We start from the raw sequence: 18,657 nt of genomic DNA, 5'->3' as shown, positions 1-18,657 counted from the left end.
ACACCACTGGCTTATTATAGTGAATGGTATGCACCTATTCCTGCAGTGTACAATGTAATGTATGATAAATTCTGCTTTTACATGATAATTTTTGCTGTGTTTTCACACTTTGGGGTCATGCACAAAAACGTCTCTCAACCCACACTTTGGACACCACTGGCTTATAGTGAATGGTATGCACCTATTCCTGCAGTGTACAATGTAATGTATGATAAATTCTGCTTTAACATGATAATAATGATCACACTGGACCTCATTTGGGTGTATATTTTACAATCAGATGAGGGTCTCGTTTCTCCTCTCTCTTCAGTTACGTAAGTGCAGGATGAGAATAGTGCCTGAAGAAACGAACATGAGGGGGCGGAGTTACAGACAGGTGGACCAGTGTGTCTCTGTCGGTGGTGCTGAAATCCATCCTTTCACTCTCAAACCTGGACCTCCTCCATCTCTTTTCACATTCTCCAAAATCCTTCCATGAGAACTTTACACGGTGGTATTTTTTAATATTGTTTTTTTTTTATTATCATCGAGTGGATCTTAAAGATGTCTGTTCGTGGATTAAGACTGCGCAAGGCAAAAGCGGACTTCACGGAGCGCCGCTTTGTGACTGTGGAAGCAGTCTTTTCACACTGAGAGTCTTCCTGCTGCATCTTCTACATCTGCTTCTTCCAAGCCTTATTGGATCTTTAAGACATTTTGGAGCTGAAAGAAACTTGAATTATTTGGATTATACGCAAAAATATGCACATATTTGCATTTCTTCAAGAATAGTGTACAGTGAGAATTTTGGATATGGAGGCTGGCAATGAGAAAGCCATCCCTACCTCTAAAGAGGGGTTAAAACAAATAGCAGGGAAGGCCCTTGGAAGTCTTTACAGGTAAGAACAATTCATATTTATGCAATTCTTTGTAAGGATTATTAAGAAATGTGTTCATAAAAAGGTACGGATTAATTCCCATGGAATACAAATCCAAGTGGGAAATATCTTTTATGGGTTAAATCTGCACACTGTGGTTCGAATATTTAAGGATCACATATTTCCCATGAGGATGCCCCCCCTCCCCCTGTAACCCTCAACCCCCCTCCCCGCCAACCCCCTTTTCTACCACCAGCAGCAGCTGTGCGTGTTTTTAATAATGAATGAAACACAAGCAGTCGTGACACAAAGTCTGCCGTGATATCTATTAGCGTCTGTATCATCTGTATCGATACCAAAAGAATGGATGCACCTTCCGTGGATTTGTTATAAACGAACAATCAGCACAGAACAGTATAATATACCTTTTATTGAGTGCGGAGTTCAAAATAAATGTGTATAAAAAAGATTATATTACCACAAATATGCTGCATATTTAATATTGCGCAAAAAAAGAAATAAACGCAGTTGATTGCGAGCTGCAAAATAAAAACGTGACTCAAAAGGTGTGGAAAAAAAAATTCGATTCAACCTTGCAGGCCCACTTTTCCATTACAGGCCTGCAAGTTTACACTTTAATTACTTCATTTTAAAATATATATTTTTTAGATTTATTCCAAAAGGAAACGGCACGTGAAAGCAGCATTTTTAGAGCAGATTTTAAAGAATATAGTTTTTTAAAAAAATGCAGTGATGGTGATGTTGCTGCAATGCGGTATGAAGGTCATTTCCTTTTCTTGAGGTGAAATGAATGCGATTTGGAATTAAAACGAAAAAATGTAGCTTTTTGTGTTTTTCTTATGTTTGTTTTCCTAAATTAAATGATTAAAGGAGTTAAATTGGTGCAAATTATGATTTGTTATATTTCACGCGGTTACACGAAGGTAAAAAAATGACAATGAGGATTTATTGCCAACACATTGCCGATGCATCATTTGTCTGGCCCACGCAGGCGGTTGGAAAAGCGGCAGCAGACAGGTGAGAACATCGAACTGACGGAGGATGGGCGGCCCCGGGCCGACCAGGGCCGCAGGGGGCCCCTGTGCGACTGTACGTGTTTCGGACTCCCTCGCAGGTACATCATCGCCGTGCTCAGTGGCCTCGGTTTCTGCATCTCCTTCGGCATCCGCTGCAATTTGGGCGTGGCCATCGTGAGCATGGTGAACAACCACACCGTCCACCAAAACGGGAAGATCATCATTTTAGAGGTGTGTGTCATATTCGGTACAAACCCCGCCCCAACCTCCACTTTGGAGGCAGGTGTTTGAAAATGCGTTCATATTTATTTTTCATTTTTATTTTTTGCCAGAAAGCAAAATTCAACTGGGACCCTGAGACTGTGGGGATGATTCATGGCTCCTTCTTCTGGGGCTACATCGTCACCCAAATTCCAGGAGGATATATTTCCTCCAGACTGGCTGCCAACAGGTAATTCAGCTCCAAAAAACATTGTACAGCATGAAGAACAACTATCAATATCCAAAACAAGAGCAATATCATAAGTAGGTATAGGTAGGTAGCGTCTGCCAATCACTGAAAATAATAAAAATGCTTTTAATAAATAAGACAATTATAAAAAAATAATAATTGTAAATATAAGATATGTGTTTTTTTTTAAAGCTGCTGCATTTAAAAATACATTTTATTGTGTATGTTTTATATATTTTTGTTAAATGAAAGGACACAATGGCTGCACAGTGGACGAGTGGTTAGCACAGAGGCCTGACAGCTAGAAGACCCAAGTTCAATTCCACCCTCGGCCATCTCTGTGTGGAGTTTGCATGGGTTCCGGTTTCCTCCCACATTCCAAAAACATGCTAGGTTAATTGGTGACTCCAAAGTGTCCATAGGTATGAATGTGAGTGTGAATGGTTGTTTGTCTATATGTGCCCTGTGATTGGCTGGCGACCAGTCCAGGGTGTACCCCGCCTCTCGCCCAAAGACAGCTGGGATAGGCTCCAGCACCCCCTGCGACCCTCATGAGGAAAAAGCGGTAGAACAAATGAATGAATGTTTTATGTATTTTTGTTAAATGAAAGGACACAATGGCTGCACGGTTGTCGAGTGGTTAGCACAGAGGCCTCACAGCTAGAAGACCCGAGTTCAATTCCACCCTTGGCCATCTCTGTGTGGAGTTTGCATTGGTTTTCTCTGGGTACTCCGGTTTCCTCCCACATTCCAAAAACATGCTAGGTTAATTGGCGACTCCAAATAGTCCATAGGTATGAATGTGAGTGTGAATGGTTGTTTGTCTATATGTGCCCTGTGATTGGCTGGCGACCAGTCCTCTCGCCCAAAGACAGCTGGGATAGGCTCCAGCACCCCCGCGACTCTCTGAGGATAAGCAGTAGAATATGAATGAATTAATGAAATAACAATAAAACAATAAAAATAACAATAAAATAATAAGAAAACACACCAAAGTGAACACCTCTCCTTAAAATTGTCTTTGTAAAAGCATCATTGTGGATTCAGCTTCTTGCATGGGATTGTGCAAGTGTACCCAATATTGCCTTTGTGAATGTCCTACAATAAAATGCGTACACATCAACCATGAGGACGTGAGGTCGAGTTGTAGAGGAAACCCACCCAACTCCCAGCTGATAGAATTTTTTGCTGATTCCCGCCAGGCGTGCCTCCTCATGTTAATGAGCTCCCATGGGAGACACCATGTCTAATCCTTTATGTTCACATGTCGGCATGGCGACCGCACCACAGCCAAAACCATGTGTGAAATGTGGCTGTGGGTAATAATTGTCGGATGATTTCCACCCTGCCCCGTGATTTCAAAGACTAATTCAATGAAGGGACAATTGGGAGAGAGCAACACGGACATTGGAGGATAAGAGATGAGATAAGCCTAAGTGTGGATGTAGGAGTGTCAAGATAATACAAAATGGAGTGTCTAGAAGTGACAGCAATGACGAGTACTGCTCATTTAAGCACATTTATCCCTTAGAAGAGTTAAATGTGGCTCAAATGTACATGCAACATCAAAATAGTGTGGAGTCTTCTGGAGTGGAGGATCTGAAATGAGATGCAAATGTTAGAAGGATATTGTGATGCCAAGTCAGCTGAGCCCACAGACGCCTTCTGCTCCAAACGCCACTGTGTGTGTGTGTGTGTGTCAGAAAGACAGCGAAAGAAAGACAATGTCTGATTTATGCTCTTAAACCAGGGGTGTCCAAACTATTTCCAGACAGGACCATGCAAAAAAAAAAGGAAGGATATGGGGGCCACTTTGATATATTTAAACCTTTTTTTGTCATCAATATGGTATGCTATGTCAACAAAACAACTATGTTACAGGGGACAAGGCTAATTTGTGTAATAAATAACACAATATCTAAAAAATAATTTAATTTTTTTTTTTAATTATTTACAGGCGCCCTGTGATTGGCTGGCGACCAGTCCAGGGTGTACCCCGCCTCTTGTCCCAAGACAGCTGGGATAGGCTCCAGCACCCCCGCAACCCTCGTGAGGAATTAATCATGATTAATCACCATGTCTCATTATGTCTGAAATATGCCCATTTTACTGTATTTTTTTCATTGAAAGAAAGACAAATTATATAAAAATTATACAGTAATTTTACAAGACTAAATTAATTATATTAACAAAAAAGTTGTAATCTACAAGCGGTAGAAAATGAGTCAATGAATGAATTACTGGCCGAAAATTATTTTAAATAATAAAATATTCCGAGGGCCCACCCTCGGCCATCTCTGTGTGGAGTTTGCATGTTCTCCCCGTGCATGCGTGGGTTTTCTCCGGGTACTCCGGTTTCCTCCCACATTCCAAAAACATGCTAGGTTAATTGGCGACTCCAAATTGTCCATAGGTATGAATGTGAGTGTGAATGGTTGTTTGTCTATATGTGCCCTGTGATTGGTTGGCGACCAGTCCAGGGTATATCCCGCCTCTTGCCCCGAAGACAGCTGGGATAGGCTCCAGCACCCCTGTGACCCTCATGTGGATAAGCGGTAGAAAATGAATCAATGAAAAATATTCAGAATGTTTGGCCCAATCTCCTCCATCCAACCCTGTCTTCTCTCACACAAACTACCCTCATGTCCTCCTTCACTACATCCATAAACCTCCTCTTTGGTCTTCCTCTAGGCGTCCTACCTGGCAGCATCCTTCTACCAATATATTCACTATCTCTCAACCATCTCAGTCTGGTCTCTCTGAGTTTATCTCCAAGGCCTCTAACATGTAATGTCCCTCTGATGTACTCATTCCTGATCCTATCCATCCTGGTCACTCCCAATGAGAACCTTAGCATCCTCATCTCTGAATGTATTATCATATACTGTATATACAAAATACATTAAGCGTGTGTAGAAAGCATAATAAATGCCATAACTGTCATGCAAGTGTAAAAAGAAGTTAATCGCAAACATAATGTTAAATGTTAAAACACCAAAAAACTTTGTTAGCAAGTGATTCTTTTAACACCCCTTGTTTGTCTGGTCCTTCTCTTGGAAATTCATTCATTCATTCATTCATTTTCTACCGCTTATCCTCACTAGAGTTGTGGGCATGCTGGAGCCTATCCCAGCTGTCTTCAGGCGGGGTACACTCGAGACTGGTCGCCAGCCAATCACAGGGCACATATAGACAAACAACCATTCACACTCACATTCATACCTATGGACAATTTGGAGTCACCAATTAACCTAGCATGTTTTGGGAATGTGGGAGGAAACCAGAGAAAACCCACGCATGCATGGGAAGAGCATACAAACTCCACACAGAGATGGCCAAGGGTGGAATTGAACGCTGGTCCCCTAGACGTGTATTTCTCCCTCAAATGTGGCTCCTCACCCTCCGAGTGTTTCACTGCAACTGTGCCACATTTGATGTGTTTGATGATGATGTTTTTGTTCATGCAGGGTTTTTGGGGCTGCCATTGTGCTGACATCTACCCTGAACATGTTCATCCCGTCTGCCGCCCGTGTGCACTACGGATGTGTCATCTTTGTGAGGATATTACAAGGCTTGGTGGAGGTACTGATGCAGGCTTTACCTATCACAGCTTGACCTTCAGCATAGCTCAAAAACACCTCATTATCACAAGTGTGAAAGCCGGGCACTGCCCCTGATGAGAGCGCTGACATTTTGTGCTTAATTATGTTTTTTTTTCTCCTCCTCTATTTGTCTCCATTATGGACGGATCCTCTTATGATAGTCCATACAGTTGTCAGAGTGGTCAATAAACACAGCGTGAATAGCAGGGCTCGTGCACTGCTCCAAAACACTCCATACAGCCGTCTCAATAGAAAGATTCACATGCTATTATAAACTGAAGGTTATGCTCTTTTGTTATTTTGTTTGGCTGCATACTGTCGCTTCAATGGCGCCTCGTGACCATGAGACAGAAACAGCGATACGCCACGCACATATTACTGCAAGAAAAATTAGCATATCAGCCTCTCTCCCTTTGCAAGCTGCAGCAATTTGTGTCTATCAATAGTTGATTGTATGCCACTTAGCGACTAATGAAGATTTAATGATTTTTTTTCATCAAGTGGCAGTTTGAATTTGCACTGACTCACACCTCACCTATTAGACTGCATTAGAGAGGGCAGCTACCGTTGTGTCGCTACAATTTGTTTCTTTGCACCCTTACATTGATGCAATATTGTATTTATTATCAGATTACATCCCTTACATACTTGCATTCATAATGTTTATATATACATTATTTATATATATATCCATCCTGTGTCACTTATCCTCATTAGTGTTCCGGTGGTATGCTGGAGCCTATCCCAGCTCCAGGGTACACCCTGGACTGGTCGCCAGCCAATCACAGGGCACATATAGACAAACAACCATTCACACTCACATTCATACCTATGGACAATTTGGAGTTGACATTAACCTTTTTTAGAAGGCGGGAGGAAACGGGAGTAACCAGAGACCACGCACACACGAAGAGAACATACCAATCCCGATAATCCATGAGTGAAATTAACCGATACTGATACCAATACCGATCACATACAGTAAAGTCTTGTTATATCGATATCGGTTAAAACGAATGACTACTTATTAAGATACTATTTTCATTTCCCGGCAAATTTCTAGTCTTTTATGATATAATTAGTTCCGTTAGTACGATTTAGTTCAGTTATTATGATAATCCGGTTACTACGATGCCCTTTTCATCTCCCGCCAGTCAATTTGGTCTGCTTATATCGATACAAAAGCAGCTTAAATCAATCTTTGCTTAAGGATTTCAATACCAAAAAAGAACACGGAGCCTGTATAGAATCTATACACACGAGAGAAACCACGAACGCAGTTGGTTCTTCTGTTGCAGGCATGTGTTTGGCCAGCTATGTGGGGCGGGTTGAGCATGACCTGTGAACCAGGAAGTGCGGGAATCGGTGTGTGTGCTGTGCTCTGGTGGTGGAAGTGTGAAAAATAAAGTTGACTGGAAGCAGCCGTTCGCCGTGTTCTTTTTTGGTATTGAAATCCTTAAGCAAAGATTGATTTAAGCTGCTCGACATTGTTCTATACTATAGAACAATGTCAAGTGCGTTATTGCCCACTTTTAATGCAGTTCGGCGCAGGATCGGATATATGGATAGTCCGGTTATATCGGTACTTTTTCCGACTCCCGTGAATATCGATATAACAAGACTTTACTGTACTAGGTTTTTTTTCTAATGACAAATGACAATAATACTTGGTTAAGAGTTTTTAGTAATATAGAACTGTATAGAATTTGTACATCACTACACACTACTGCAACAATAACGTTAAATTAATACCCCACTTTAACATTAATATAATTGGAAAGTTTGACTTGTTGAAACGACTGCTGTGTTATAGACTCTGTAGGTGTACCTAATAAAGTGTCCAGTGAGTGTTTGCACGTTGAAAATACCCCAAAATATATAATATACATACAGGAGCATGTTGAAGATGTTGAAAAGATTCCTCCTGCGTTTGCAGGGAGTGACTTATCCAGCCTGTCATGGGATCTGGAGTAAATGGGCTCCTCCACTGGAGCGAAGTCGTCTGGCAACCCTCTCTTTCTGTGGTACTTTTTTTTTTTTTACTCGTCTGTAAATGATCTCCAGTTGGATTGTAATTGTAAATACAATGTTGCTCTTAAATGTGTTAACGCCACCAGGCGAGGATCATATTCTGCTGGGTCATAGTGTTTGTCCTGTGTAGGGTCCTACGCTGGGGCTGTCATAGCCATGCCTCTGGCTGGAATCTTGGTCCAGTACACTGGGTGGTCGTCTGTCTTCTATGTGTATGGTAAGTAAACGTCTCATCTCGGGATCTCATTGTTGAACTTGCACACCACAGTGTCTTCAACGTGGAGACCAGTAACAAGAAATACAATGAATTTATGTCATTGCATACTGTAGGTGCTGTCTGTCATTCTTACTGTTCCACAACATTAATCGTCATTTTTGCAATGAAGATTATTATTAAGGGACAAAACAAATCCAAAACCTACATAACCTTGTGTGAAAAGTGATTACCCCCTAAACTTAAGAACTGGTAGGGCCACCCTTAGCATTTGTGGTAACTTGCAATGTGTCTCTCATAGCGCTGTGGAGGCATTTTGTTCCACTCATCTTTGCAGAATTGTTGTAGTTCAGCCACATTGGGAGGCTTTTCCAGCATGAACTGCCTTTTTAAGGCCATGCCACAACATCTCCATACGATTCAAGTCAGGACTTTGACTAGTCTTTCATTTTGTTTCTCATCAGCCATTCACAGATCGGCTTGCTAGTGTGTCTTGGATCATTGTCCTGCTGCAGAACCCAAGTTGGTTTCAGTTTGCGGTCACAAACAGATGGTCTTCGGGATTTTTTTTGGTAGACAGCAGAATTCATGGTTCCATTCATCACTTCATCATTTCATTCATCAAGTTTTCCTGGTCTTGAAGCAGCAAAACAGCCCAGGACAATCACACTACCACCACCACATTTTACTGCATGATGTTTTTTTTACTGAAATGCGGAGTTTCTTTGACGCCAGATGTAATGAGACACACGCCTTCCAAACAGTTCCACTTTTGAGGCAACTGAGGCAAGTTCTTGGATGTTGTTGTGGCCTCTTGGATGAGTCGTTGGGGTAATTTTGGTTGGTTCAACACATATTTTGTGGATAATTTCTAAAATAGTTTGTGGATAATTGCTCTCACTGTAGTTTGCTGAAGTCCCAGAGCTTTAGAAAGGGCTTTCAAAGGTTTCATTTGAAAACGGTTGTGTTGTCATCGACTAATACATGAATTAGTTTGATGATCTGAAACATTTAAGGGTGACAAAAAAAGAAATCCAGAAGGGGGCAGACACTTTTTCACACCACTGTACATGCCACATATTGCATACAACAACGTAACATTGAGGAGCGGGGTGGACACAAACGTTTGTGACACTAACATAGCTAACATTATGACGGGAATGTACCATTTTTAATTCTGGGGTCTAGCGAACCCTTCCATTGTTAGTCATCCCTTTTTTAAATACGGATTTGCACCAAAAGAGATTTCTCTTTGCACAAATTACAGATTGGTTGTTTTCTTGTCATCCTGATATTATAGTGTAGTATAAAGTGTATAAAGTACAAGAGACAATGAAACAATAATTGATGAGTTTGTACACATTCACTCTCACAGGAACCTTTGGCTTAATCTGGTACATGTTCTGGATCCTGGTCTCCTTCGAGAGTCCGGCCGAGCACCCGACCATTACTGAGGAGGAACGCCGTTACATCGAAGAGAGCATCGGTGAAAGCGCCCAGCTGATGGGAGCCATGGAGGTCAGCCCTCCAACATTCATTCATCCCTTCACAACATCAAGTTTCTTTATGAAAGATTATTTTATGTTTATCAGAAATTCAAGACCCCCTGGAGGAAGTTCTTCTCCTCCATGCCCGTCTATGCAATTATTGTGGCCAATTTCTGCAGAAGCTGGACGTTTTATCTGCTACTCATCAGTCAGCCCGCATACTTTGAAGAGGTGTTTGGCTTTGAAATAAGCAAGGTAAGTAAATCAAGTTGTACAAGTTGTAACGGTACAATGTGTATCGCTTCCATGTCACATGCACGCAGCATCAAATCACTCTGATTCTGTTCTGTTGTCAATTTCTGTTTCTGCAATGTACCCCCTTTCAAGGCAGAAAGTGCAGGTTTGAGCCCAAACCTAAAGTGCCAGCCTGAAACAGAAAGTCCAATTTAAGCCTAGTAGTCCTCCCCTAGCCTCTTGTCATGCATCCACTACAAAGCATTTTGTCTGTAATTATGGCTATTGGTGGCTGCACATTGGTCGAGTGGTTTGCGCGCAGGACCCACAGCTAGGACACCCAAGTTCGATTCCACCCTCGGCCATCTCTGTGTGGAGTTTGCATGTTCTCCCGGTGCATGCGTGGGTTTTCTCCGGGTACTCCGGTTTCCTCCCACATTCCAAAAACATGCTAGGTTAATTGGCGACTCCAAATTGTCCATAGGTATGAATGTGAGTGTGAATGGTTGTTTGTCTATATGTGCCCTGTGATTGGCTGGCGACCAGTCCAGAGTGTACCCTGCCCGAAGACAGCTGGGATAGGCTCCAGCACGCCCACAACTCTAGTGAGGATAAGAGGTAGAAAATGAATGAATGAATGAATGAATGAATGAATTTCCAAGAGAAGGACCAGACAAACAAGGGGTGTTAAAAGAATCACTTCCTAACAAAGTTTGTGATGCTTTAACATTTAACATTGTGTTTGTGATTAACTTCTTTTTACACTTGCATGACAGTTATGGCATTTATTATGCCTTCTACACACACTTAATATATTTTGTATATACAGTATATAATACATTGAGAGATGAGGATGCTGAGGTTCTCATTGGGAGTGACCAGGATGGATAGGATCAGGTTAATGCTAGGTTAACTGGCGACTCCAAATTGTCCATAGGTATGAATGTGAGTGTGATTGGTTGTTTGTCTATATGTGCCCTGTGATTGGCTGGCGAACAGTCCAAGGTGTACCCGCCCAAAGACAGCTGGGATAGGCTCCAGCACGTAGGATAAGCGGTAGAAAATGAATGAATGTATGAATATAGCTACTGGTGGTGCTAAGGAGAAGCCAGAGCATGGAGACCCACTTTGTCTTGCTAATGAAACATATCGGACAAAGTCAAGTGGATGAGACAAAGGCAGCGTGCTGAGTGGAGTAGTAAAAATAACCACCGACACTCAGAACATGCAATCTTCACAGGTATTAGCTGAGATTCCAATGCAGAACCGATGCTGCTAAAACTGAAACAATCAGGGTCAAATTTGGGGTTGAATTGCTTGTGAGATTTGTCATGTTCTGATCAGCGAATGTGTCATCTTCAAACGGAATCATCTTTTCTCCCTCGTGAGAGTGAAACATCAATCAAGCTTGCCTGGCAGTTGTGATTCTGGTTCAGTAGAAGAGTGTGTGATTACAGAGGGTGATATATGAGCCAGACGTTAGCCCAGAGTTGGTACACACACACACACACACACACAAACATGTGAATACACACTGACAGATTCATACTTGTCGCTTTCACATGTAATTCCCAGGTTGGACTCTTGTCAGCACTCCCCCACTTGGTCATGACCATCATAGTACCCTTAGGGGGCCAGTTGGCTGACTACCTGCGTACACACAACATCATGTCCACCACGATGGTTCGCAAGATCATGAACTGTGGAGGTGAGTTTGTGTGTATGTATGCAACACTAAAGTCAAAACAATGTGCAGCAGTTCACTTTGCATGTTTTTTTAGGTTTCGGTATGGAGGCCACACTCCTACTGGTAGTGGGTTACTCTCACAGTAAGGGGATGGCCATCTCCTTCTTGGTGCTGGCGGTGGGCTTTAGCGGCTTTGCAATATCAGGTGAGGCTTGAAAAAACTTTGTTTGTATTATACATGAAAACTGTCAACATCAACTTATGCTTTGTTGGGTGCAGGTTTCAATGTCAACCATTTAGACATCGCTCCACGCTATGCTAGCATCCTGATGGGCATCTCCAATGGAGTTGGCACCCTGTCAGGGATGGTGTGCCCTCTAATCGTGGGGGCCATGACGAAGAATAAGGTGAGTCATTGTTGTTCTTGTGATCAGAATACTCAATGTTTACTTTTGGAATGCTCAAAGTTCATGATGACCTCTTCTGTTGTACTTTTTGGGGGTTTTGAATCTGTTATTTCAGAAATTTTAAAAGTTAATATATATGTAACAAATCAATTGTTAAACTTTAATAATGATTTTTTTCTCGCCTGCCATTGGGAAGAAGGCTCTGCAGCATCCGCTGTAGAACAACCAGGTTTAGAGACAGCTACTTCCCCCCTGGCCATCAGACTGCTCAATGCCAAATAAGCCCCTCTACCTGCCCACACGCACAACCAAAACTTTAAATGATTATTATTTATTCAAAATTATTTAAATTATTTGTACAAATTACGGTTTACGCTGTACATTGTTGTTAATATTTGATGTAATTTATTTATTATTTATTATTTATTATTTATTATTTATTATTTATTATTTATTATTTATTATTTATTATTTATTATTTATTATTTATTATTTATTATTTATTATTTATTATTTATTATTTATTATTTATTATTTATTATTTATTATTTATTATTTATTATTTATTATTTATACCTTATTTATATTTAACAACATTTCGTTGGCAATTTCACGGCTGTGTTATTGTGCAATGACAATAAAGAAAGTCTATGTCTATGTTTTAAGCCCTTGCTGAAGTGTACACTATACACACAAAGCCGTTTCATCCTGGCCGCTTCCGTTTCCACATTATAGCATTATAAAGTTATCTAATAGCAATGTCTGTGACAGGAAACAATGGAATATACGCATAGGGGAATTGGGGCATATTTTTGTTGTTACAACCCAAATAATTACCTAGTCTGCATCATTTTTGTAGACACTCTAATTCACAGTTGTTGTCATCCCTCAATGTAAACACTGTGATACACATACACAACAGAGTGCAGCGTATTGCTGCATAACGCTGAACAACGCTGCTAGGAATTCGGTGAGGCCATGGAGCATGACTTTAGGAGGGTGCCTCAGAAAGGGGAAGGAGTTCCCGGTCTGTTTAGACTGTTTACAGTGGGGACCAGGGCTTACTGACCTCAATTGAAGATGTAGTCAATCGGTGGAAGGAATACTTCTCAATCCCACTGACGAACCTTCGGTAGAAGTATCTGGAGTGGTCAAAATGCTCCAGGGGGTGGACGAGTGTCGCTCTGAATTTCTCAATGGTCTAGATGTTGAGGGGCTGTCTTGGCTGACGCGTTTCTTCAACTTTGCGTGGAAGTGGGGAACAGTACCTTTGGATCGGTTTTTGTTGAACCTTTTGGAATGAATTAGTACCACTGTAATTCCACAACATTGAGGGAATGACTGTAGTACATGGGAAGGGACCGTTCTACCCCAAGACCTCTTGGTGGCTGCGTCACTGCCTTTTACTCAGCCCTCATGTTAGTGGACTAACAAGATCTGGACACAAAATTAACTAAATGGATTTAGAAGAGGTAAAAATAAACTCAAATAGTGCATTACTTTTTTGCACAAAATGTTGGGTATTATTTGAAAGGACCTAACTACTATTTCCAATCCCAGACCCGGGAGGAGTGGCAGTATGTCTTCCTGATTGCCTCCCTGGTGCATTACGGGGGCGTGGTCTTCTACGGGATCTTCGCCTCTGGAGAAAAACAACCATGGGCCGACCCGGAGGAGACCAGCGAGGAGAAGTGTGGCTTCATTGATGAGGACGAGCTGGCCGAAGAGACAGGTGACATCACGCAGGGTTACGGCGCTATGGGCGGCCCGGCTAAAAGCTATGGAGCCACGGCGCAGCTCAATGGAGGTTGGGTGCAGGACTGGGATAAGACGGAAGAGTATGTTCAGGAACCGGCTGGGAAGATGTACTCGGAGCGAGGCTACTCTTAAAGCAGATGTTTGCATAATCAACAATTGCACAATTTAACATTAGATAGATGAATCCATTCTGTGAATTCTAGTTGTAAGGCTGCTCTAGTGTCCAACAGCCGTTGTAAAGAAGATTCCATACATCCATCATCACATCTATATTCAGCGTAGAGAAGTTGCAATGCAAGCTGCAGGCATATGTTGTAAAGTTCTTTGGCGCGCAAACATCATCAATTTCTCAATTATTTTCTATCAGGGGACAGAAATGTTTTTGCTCCCCTGATTTGAAATACAATTGAGAAACTTATTTATCTGTACTGTACAAACGGAACTCAAAAAGCAGGAAAATGAAACAAGATGGCGTAAAAGTGTATTCAAGAGTCAAATGCATGCTGAGTACCTTACATGTAAGCAGGTGAAAGTACTCCCTGTCTCTCAGTTAATGCCCCCCAACCCCGGGTTGAGGGGAGAGGGTGGCCCGTCCCACTATTTGAGAAGCACTGGTTTACATTACACTGCAGTAGACCGTCACACAAGGTCTCTATCTCTGATTGCACTGAAATTAGTAGAAGAATTCTAAAAATCCGATTATATTGTGTTTTATGTACTGTATATACCTGTATACTGTTTCTGTGAGACTATCGTGGATTTGGGTCGTTGATCTGTGTGTATCATTGATATAAAAAGGCCATATTTTTCATGGACAGTACCTTTTCAGGGAGATGTCTGCTTGCAAAAAAAAAAAAAAAAAAAAAAGGTCTCCTCTTTATCCTCAAGCGAGGCCGGTAATACTCTCTAGGGCGAGTGAACCTTAGGGCGCGTTTACACTTGTCATGTTTGGGATGTTGGAAATGCTGTTCAATTGTCCGCTCTATCCATCTGTGTGACGAGTGCAATCTTTATAAGTATTTTTTAGAAGGAAATCCAAGCTTATTAATATAACTGAATATAAAAATAACCGGGCTGCACGGAGGTCGAGTGGTTAGCGCACAGATCTCGGTGTGGGGATCTCTGTGTGGAGTTTGCATGTTCTCCCCGTGCATGCGTGGGTTTTCTCCGGGTACTCCGGTTTCCTCCCACATTCCAAAAACATGCTAGGTTAATTGGCGACTCCAAATTGTCCATAGGTATGAATGTGAGTGTGAATGGTTGTTTGTCTATATGTGCCCTGTGATTGGCTGGCGACCAGTCCAGGGTGTACCCGGCCTCTCGCCCGAAGACAGCTGGGATAGGCTCCAGCATCCCCCGCAACCCTCGTGAGGATAAGCGGTAGAAAATTAATGAATGAATGAATGAATAAAAATAACCGGGCGACTCCAAATTGTCCATAGGTATGAATGTGAGTGTGAATGGTTGTTTGTCTATATGTGCCCTGTGATTGGCTGGCGACCAGTCCAGGGTGTAGCCGGCCTATCGCCCGAAGACAGCTGGGATAGGCTCCAGCATGCCCACAACCCTAGTGAGGATAAGTGGTAGAAAATGAATGAATTAATAAAAATAACTGGGCTGCACGGCGATCAAGTGGTTAGCGTGCAGACCTCACAGCTAGGAGATCAGGGTTCAATTCCACCCTCGGCCATCTCTGTGTGGAGTTTGCATGTTCTCCCTGTGCATGCGTGGGTTTTCTCCGGGTACTCCGGTTTCCTCCCACATTCCAAAAACATGCTAGGTTAATTGGCGACTCCAAATTGTCCATAGGTATGAATGTGAGTGTGAATGGTTGTTTGTCTATATGTGCCCTGTGATTGGCTGGCGACCAGTCCAGGGTGTACCCCGCCTCTCGCCCGAAGACAGCTGGGATAGGCTCCAGCACCCCCTGCAACCCTTGTGAGGATAAGCGGTAGAAAATGAATGAATGAATGAATAAAAATAACCAACCTGGAAGACTGCATTTTGGTTTAGAATATTTGAGTTATGTCACATAATAGTGTATGCGTGTCCCAATCAAATTCATATTTCTTTACTAGGCAAAAACATCAGTTTGAATCGCACCAAAATGTGCTCCACTTTTTAAAATTTCTGGTGCAAAACTGAATCGTACTGAACCACAAGTGTGAACGCAGCCTTACGATCGTGGTGTGTGTTTGTTGCATGACTTCGCTCTGATCAATGTTGAGATGCGGCATCGTCCTCATTCAGCATCTTGCTTGATAGATGAGAAAAGACCTCTCCAAAATCAGACGGCAATGTGAGACAAATCCAAAGCCTTCAAGTGGGCGGTGGTTCATCCAAGTTTGGTGTGCTCTGCAATAAATCCTGTGTAACGGCTGCTACCCACCACCATGTTCTGTTTTTGTAACGTAACACTTGCTTGCTGTATCTACCCGTTATTGTTTTGGAGTCATGTGATGCTCAACAATAAGATGTGTGTTTTTAAACATTTACTAGTTGTCCCGAGATTACAGCTTTTAGTGCTCATGGTGCCGACTTTTGACAGTGAGGAATGCAGTACTGTGTGTGGGCAACTACCTTGGTGTTTCCTGCTTGTTCTCACCCAAGCTACTTTTCATAAAAGGCTCTTCCACTTGAATTTATTTGCTATGCCCCCCCCCACCCACCCCAAATCCCCGCCCCGTATTTGCTGTATGAAATCTGCAAGAATGTTTAAAATATATGAATATTTAAGAATGTTGAAGATGACCAAAAGATATTATTATGGCGTTGTGCCTGAATTTGATGTATACAGATAAATGTGATTTTATGGATCAAATATTGTGTTGAACAAAGAGGTATGTTGATGTTGAAAAGTGATATATAAAAAAAATGCTCAATTTCTATAAAAATCCAACCCAAAGTGATGCTTCTGTCATCTGTGTAATCATTCTTCAGGTGTTTAGTAAGCAAACCGGTTAAGGACCTTTTCCAATCAGTGTGCTGCATCGCACATTCGCTCCACATTTCACATTAGTAAATCAATAGCCGAGGTCTCGGGGGTCCAAAAGGAGAGTATTGGAGTGTCCCTTGGTAATTGGTAAAAGGAGAGAGGAACAGCAATGTTAATGGGATGACTGGAGTTTACATCACAACAACAATCATTGTCTGTTGTATAATGTGGAAACAATCTGCTTTGAAATGTGAAATTATAGAACAAAAGTCAATTTTTAATTATTATCATAGCAGCCCTGCATCAAATTGTTGTCAGATGTGTTACTTAAGACAACATTTTTTGGTCCATTTAACTGCTGGACCCCTTTTTGCTAACCAAAACAGCAGCACCTATTGAGACACGTAATTATACTCATTATTATTATTATCATTATGCTCATTTTTCTGCCCTATGTATTGAGTTGTGGACTCCTATAAAGCAGCTACACACAATAACCATCACACAAACAACCTGCTTTGAAATTGAAATTATAGGACAAAATTGAATTTTTAATTATTATCATAGCGGCCATGCATCAAATTGTTGTCAGATGTGTTACTTAAGACAACATTTTTGGTCCATTAAACTGCTGGGCCCCTTTTTGCTAACCAAAACAGCAGCACCTATCGAGACAATTAATTATACTCATTATTATTATTATTATCATTATGCTCATTTTTCTGCCCTATGTATTGAGTTGTGGACTCCTATAAAGCAGCTACACACAATAACCATCACACAAACAACCTGCTTTGAAATTGAAATTATAGGACAAAATTGAATTTTTAATTATTATCATAGCGGCCATGCATCAAATTGTTGTCAGATGTGTTACTTAAGACAACATTTTTTGGTCCATTTAACTGCTGGGCCCCTTTTTGCTAACCAAAACAGCAGCACCTATTGAGACAATTAATTATACTCATTATTATTATTATTATTATTATTAACTTTTGTATTGAGTTGTGGACTCCTATAGAGCAGCTATAGACAATAACCATCACACAAAGCTTTATAGTTCTTCCAGAATCTGCACCTATTCAGCTGTATTTCTTTGGATTTTGTGGTTCCCGTGAAAACTGTTTTAATGTATTCCACCCACTCCGCTTTGGTTGGTCACACTCGTCGAGTGCATAAAAGGACTTCTGGTATACAAACAGTATAGGAGTGGATAATTAACGGCGATGTCGTTTTTGAACATACAGCCATATGTGTTGGATTCCAAATCTGATCCGCAAGTAGAGACTGAAAAGTCCAAAGTTTCTCAAGAAAAGAGGTTAATTTTATTTTAGCGTTAGGTTTTCTCTAATGTGATGACTGATTATGGTGGGAAACGGTTATGAGCCACCCCGCTGCCTGTATGGAAGTGCTTTGACTTACACAAAATAAACACAGTTAGGACACTCTTCTGACACTTCGACACAACTAAGTAACGTTGGAAAGGTGCAGACTTCAGCAAGTTTGTCGGCTAGTCCAGCTGCATATTGGCCCATACTTACAAAACAGTCCAATGTGAAATGGCGTTGACAGATTAAAATGCATTTCTTTTGCTGGTATGGAATCAGGAACTCCAACCACGTGTACCTGATGGTGGCGTCTTCAGGAATTGTAAACAGATGTAGCTCTCCCTTACGAGCCAAGTAAACAGAGGTGCAGATCTTGGGAGAGATTACAGCCATGCCCATATAAGGAAGTCCACTCCTCTGTGACATCACAAAGGGGCAGTTTTACCACGCCCTTTGAAACCAAGTGTTTTGAACCCATCCCAAGCTTCTTTCAGGGTTCACTTCCAAACCTCCAAACCTCATTATCTGAAACTTTGACATCATTTAACACAGAAATACAACATTCTAACTACATTTATGTCAGAAAAGTAGAAAAAACACAATTGGTCCTCTTTAAGTTGAAGTGTTAC

At 41.5% G+C, this 18,657-nt stretch overlaps 1 protein-coding gene across 1 annotated transcript; it reads left to right on the top strand.

Moving 5' to 3' along the window:
- Nucleotides 1-338: 338 nt before the first annotated feature.
- Nucleotides 339-16,695, top strand: slc17a6a (solute carrier family 17 member 6a). Its single transcript, XM_058075145.2, has 12 exons — nt 339-878; nt 1,870-2,125; nt 2,227-2,345; nt 5,813-5,927; nt 7,884-7,971; nt 8,109-8,195; nt 9,568-9,710; nt 9,785-9,934; nt 11,489-11,621; nt 11,695-11,805; nt 11,880-12,007; nt 13,568-16,695. Exons 1-12 carry the CDS (start codon nt 793-795, stop codon nt 13,895-13,897), a joined length of 1,746 nt encoding a protein of 581 aa, XP_057931128.1. The 5' UTR covers nt 339-792; the 3' UTR covers nt 13,898-16,695.
- The last annotated feature ends 1,962 nt before the right edge of the window (nt 16,696-18,657 follow it).

Source organism: Doryrhamphus excisus, linkage group LG1 (genome assembly GCF_037039965.1).
Source record: "Doryrhamphus excisus strain RoL-2023G ecotype Guam linkage group LG1, RoL_Dexc_Guam_v1.1, whole genome shotgun sequence".
Lineage (NCBI taxonomy): Eukaryota > Metazoa > Chordata > Actinopteri > Syngnathiformes > Syngnathidae > Doryrhamphus > Doryrhamphus excisus.
This window is presented reverse-complemented; position numbering and strand designations above follow the sequence as displayed.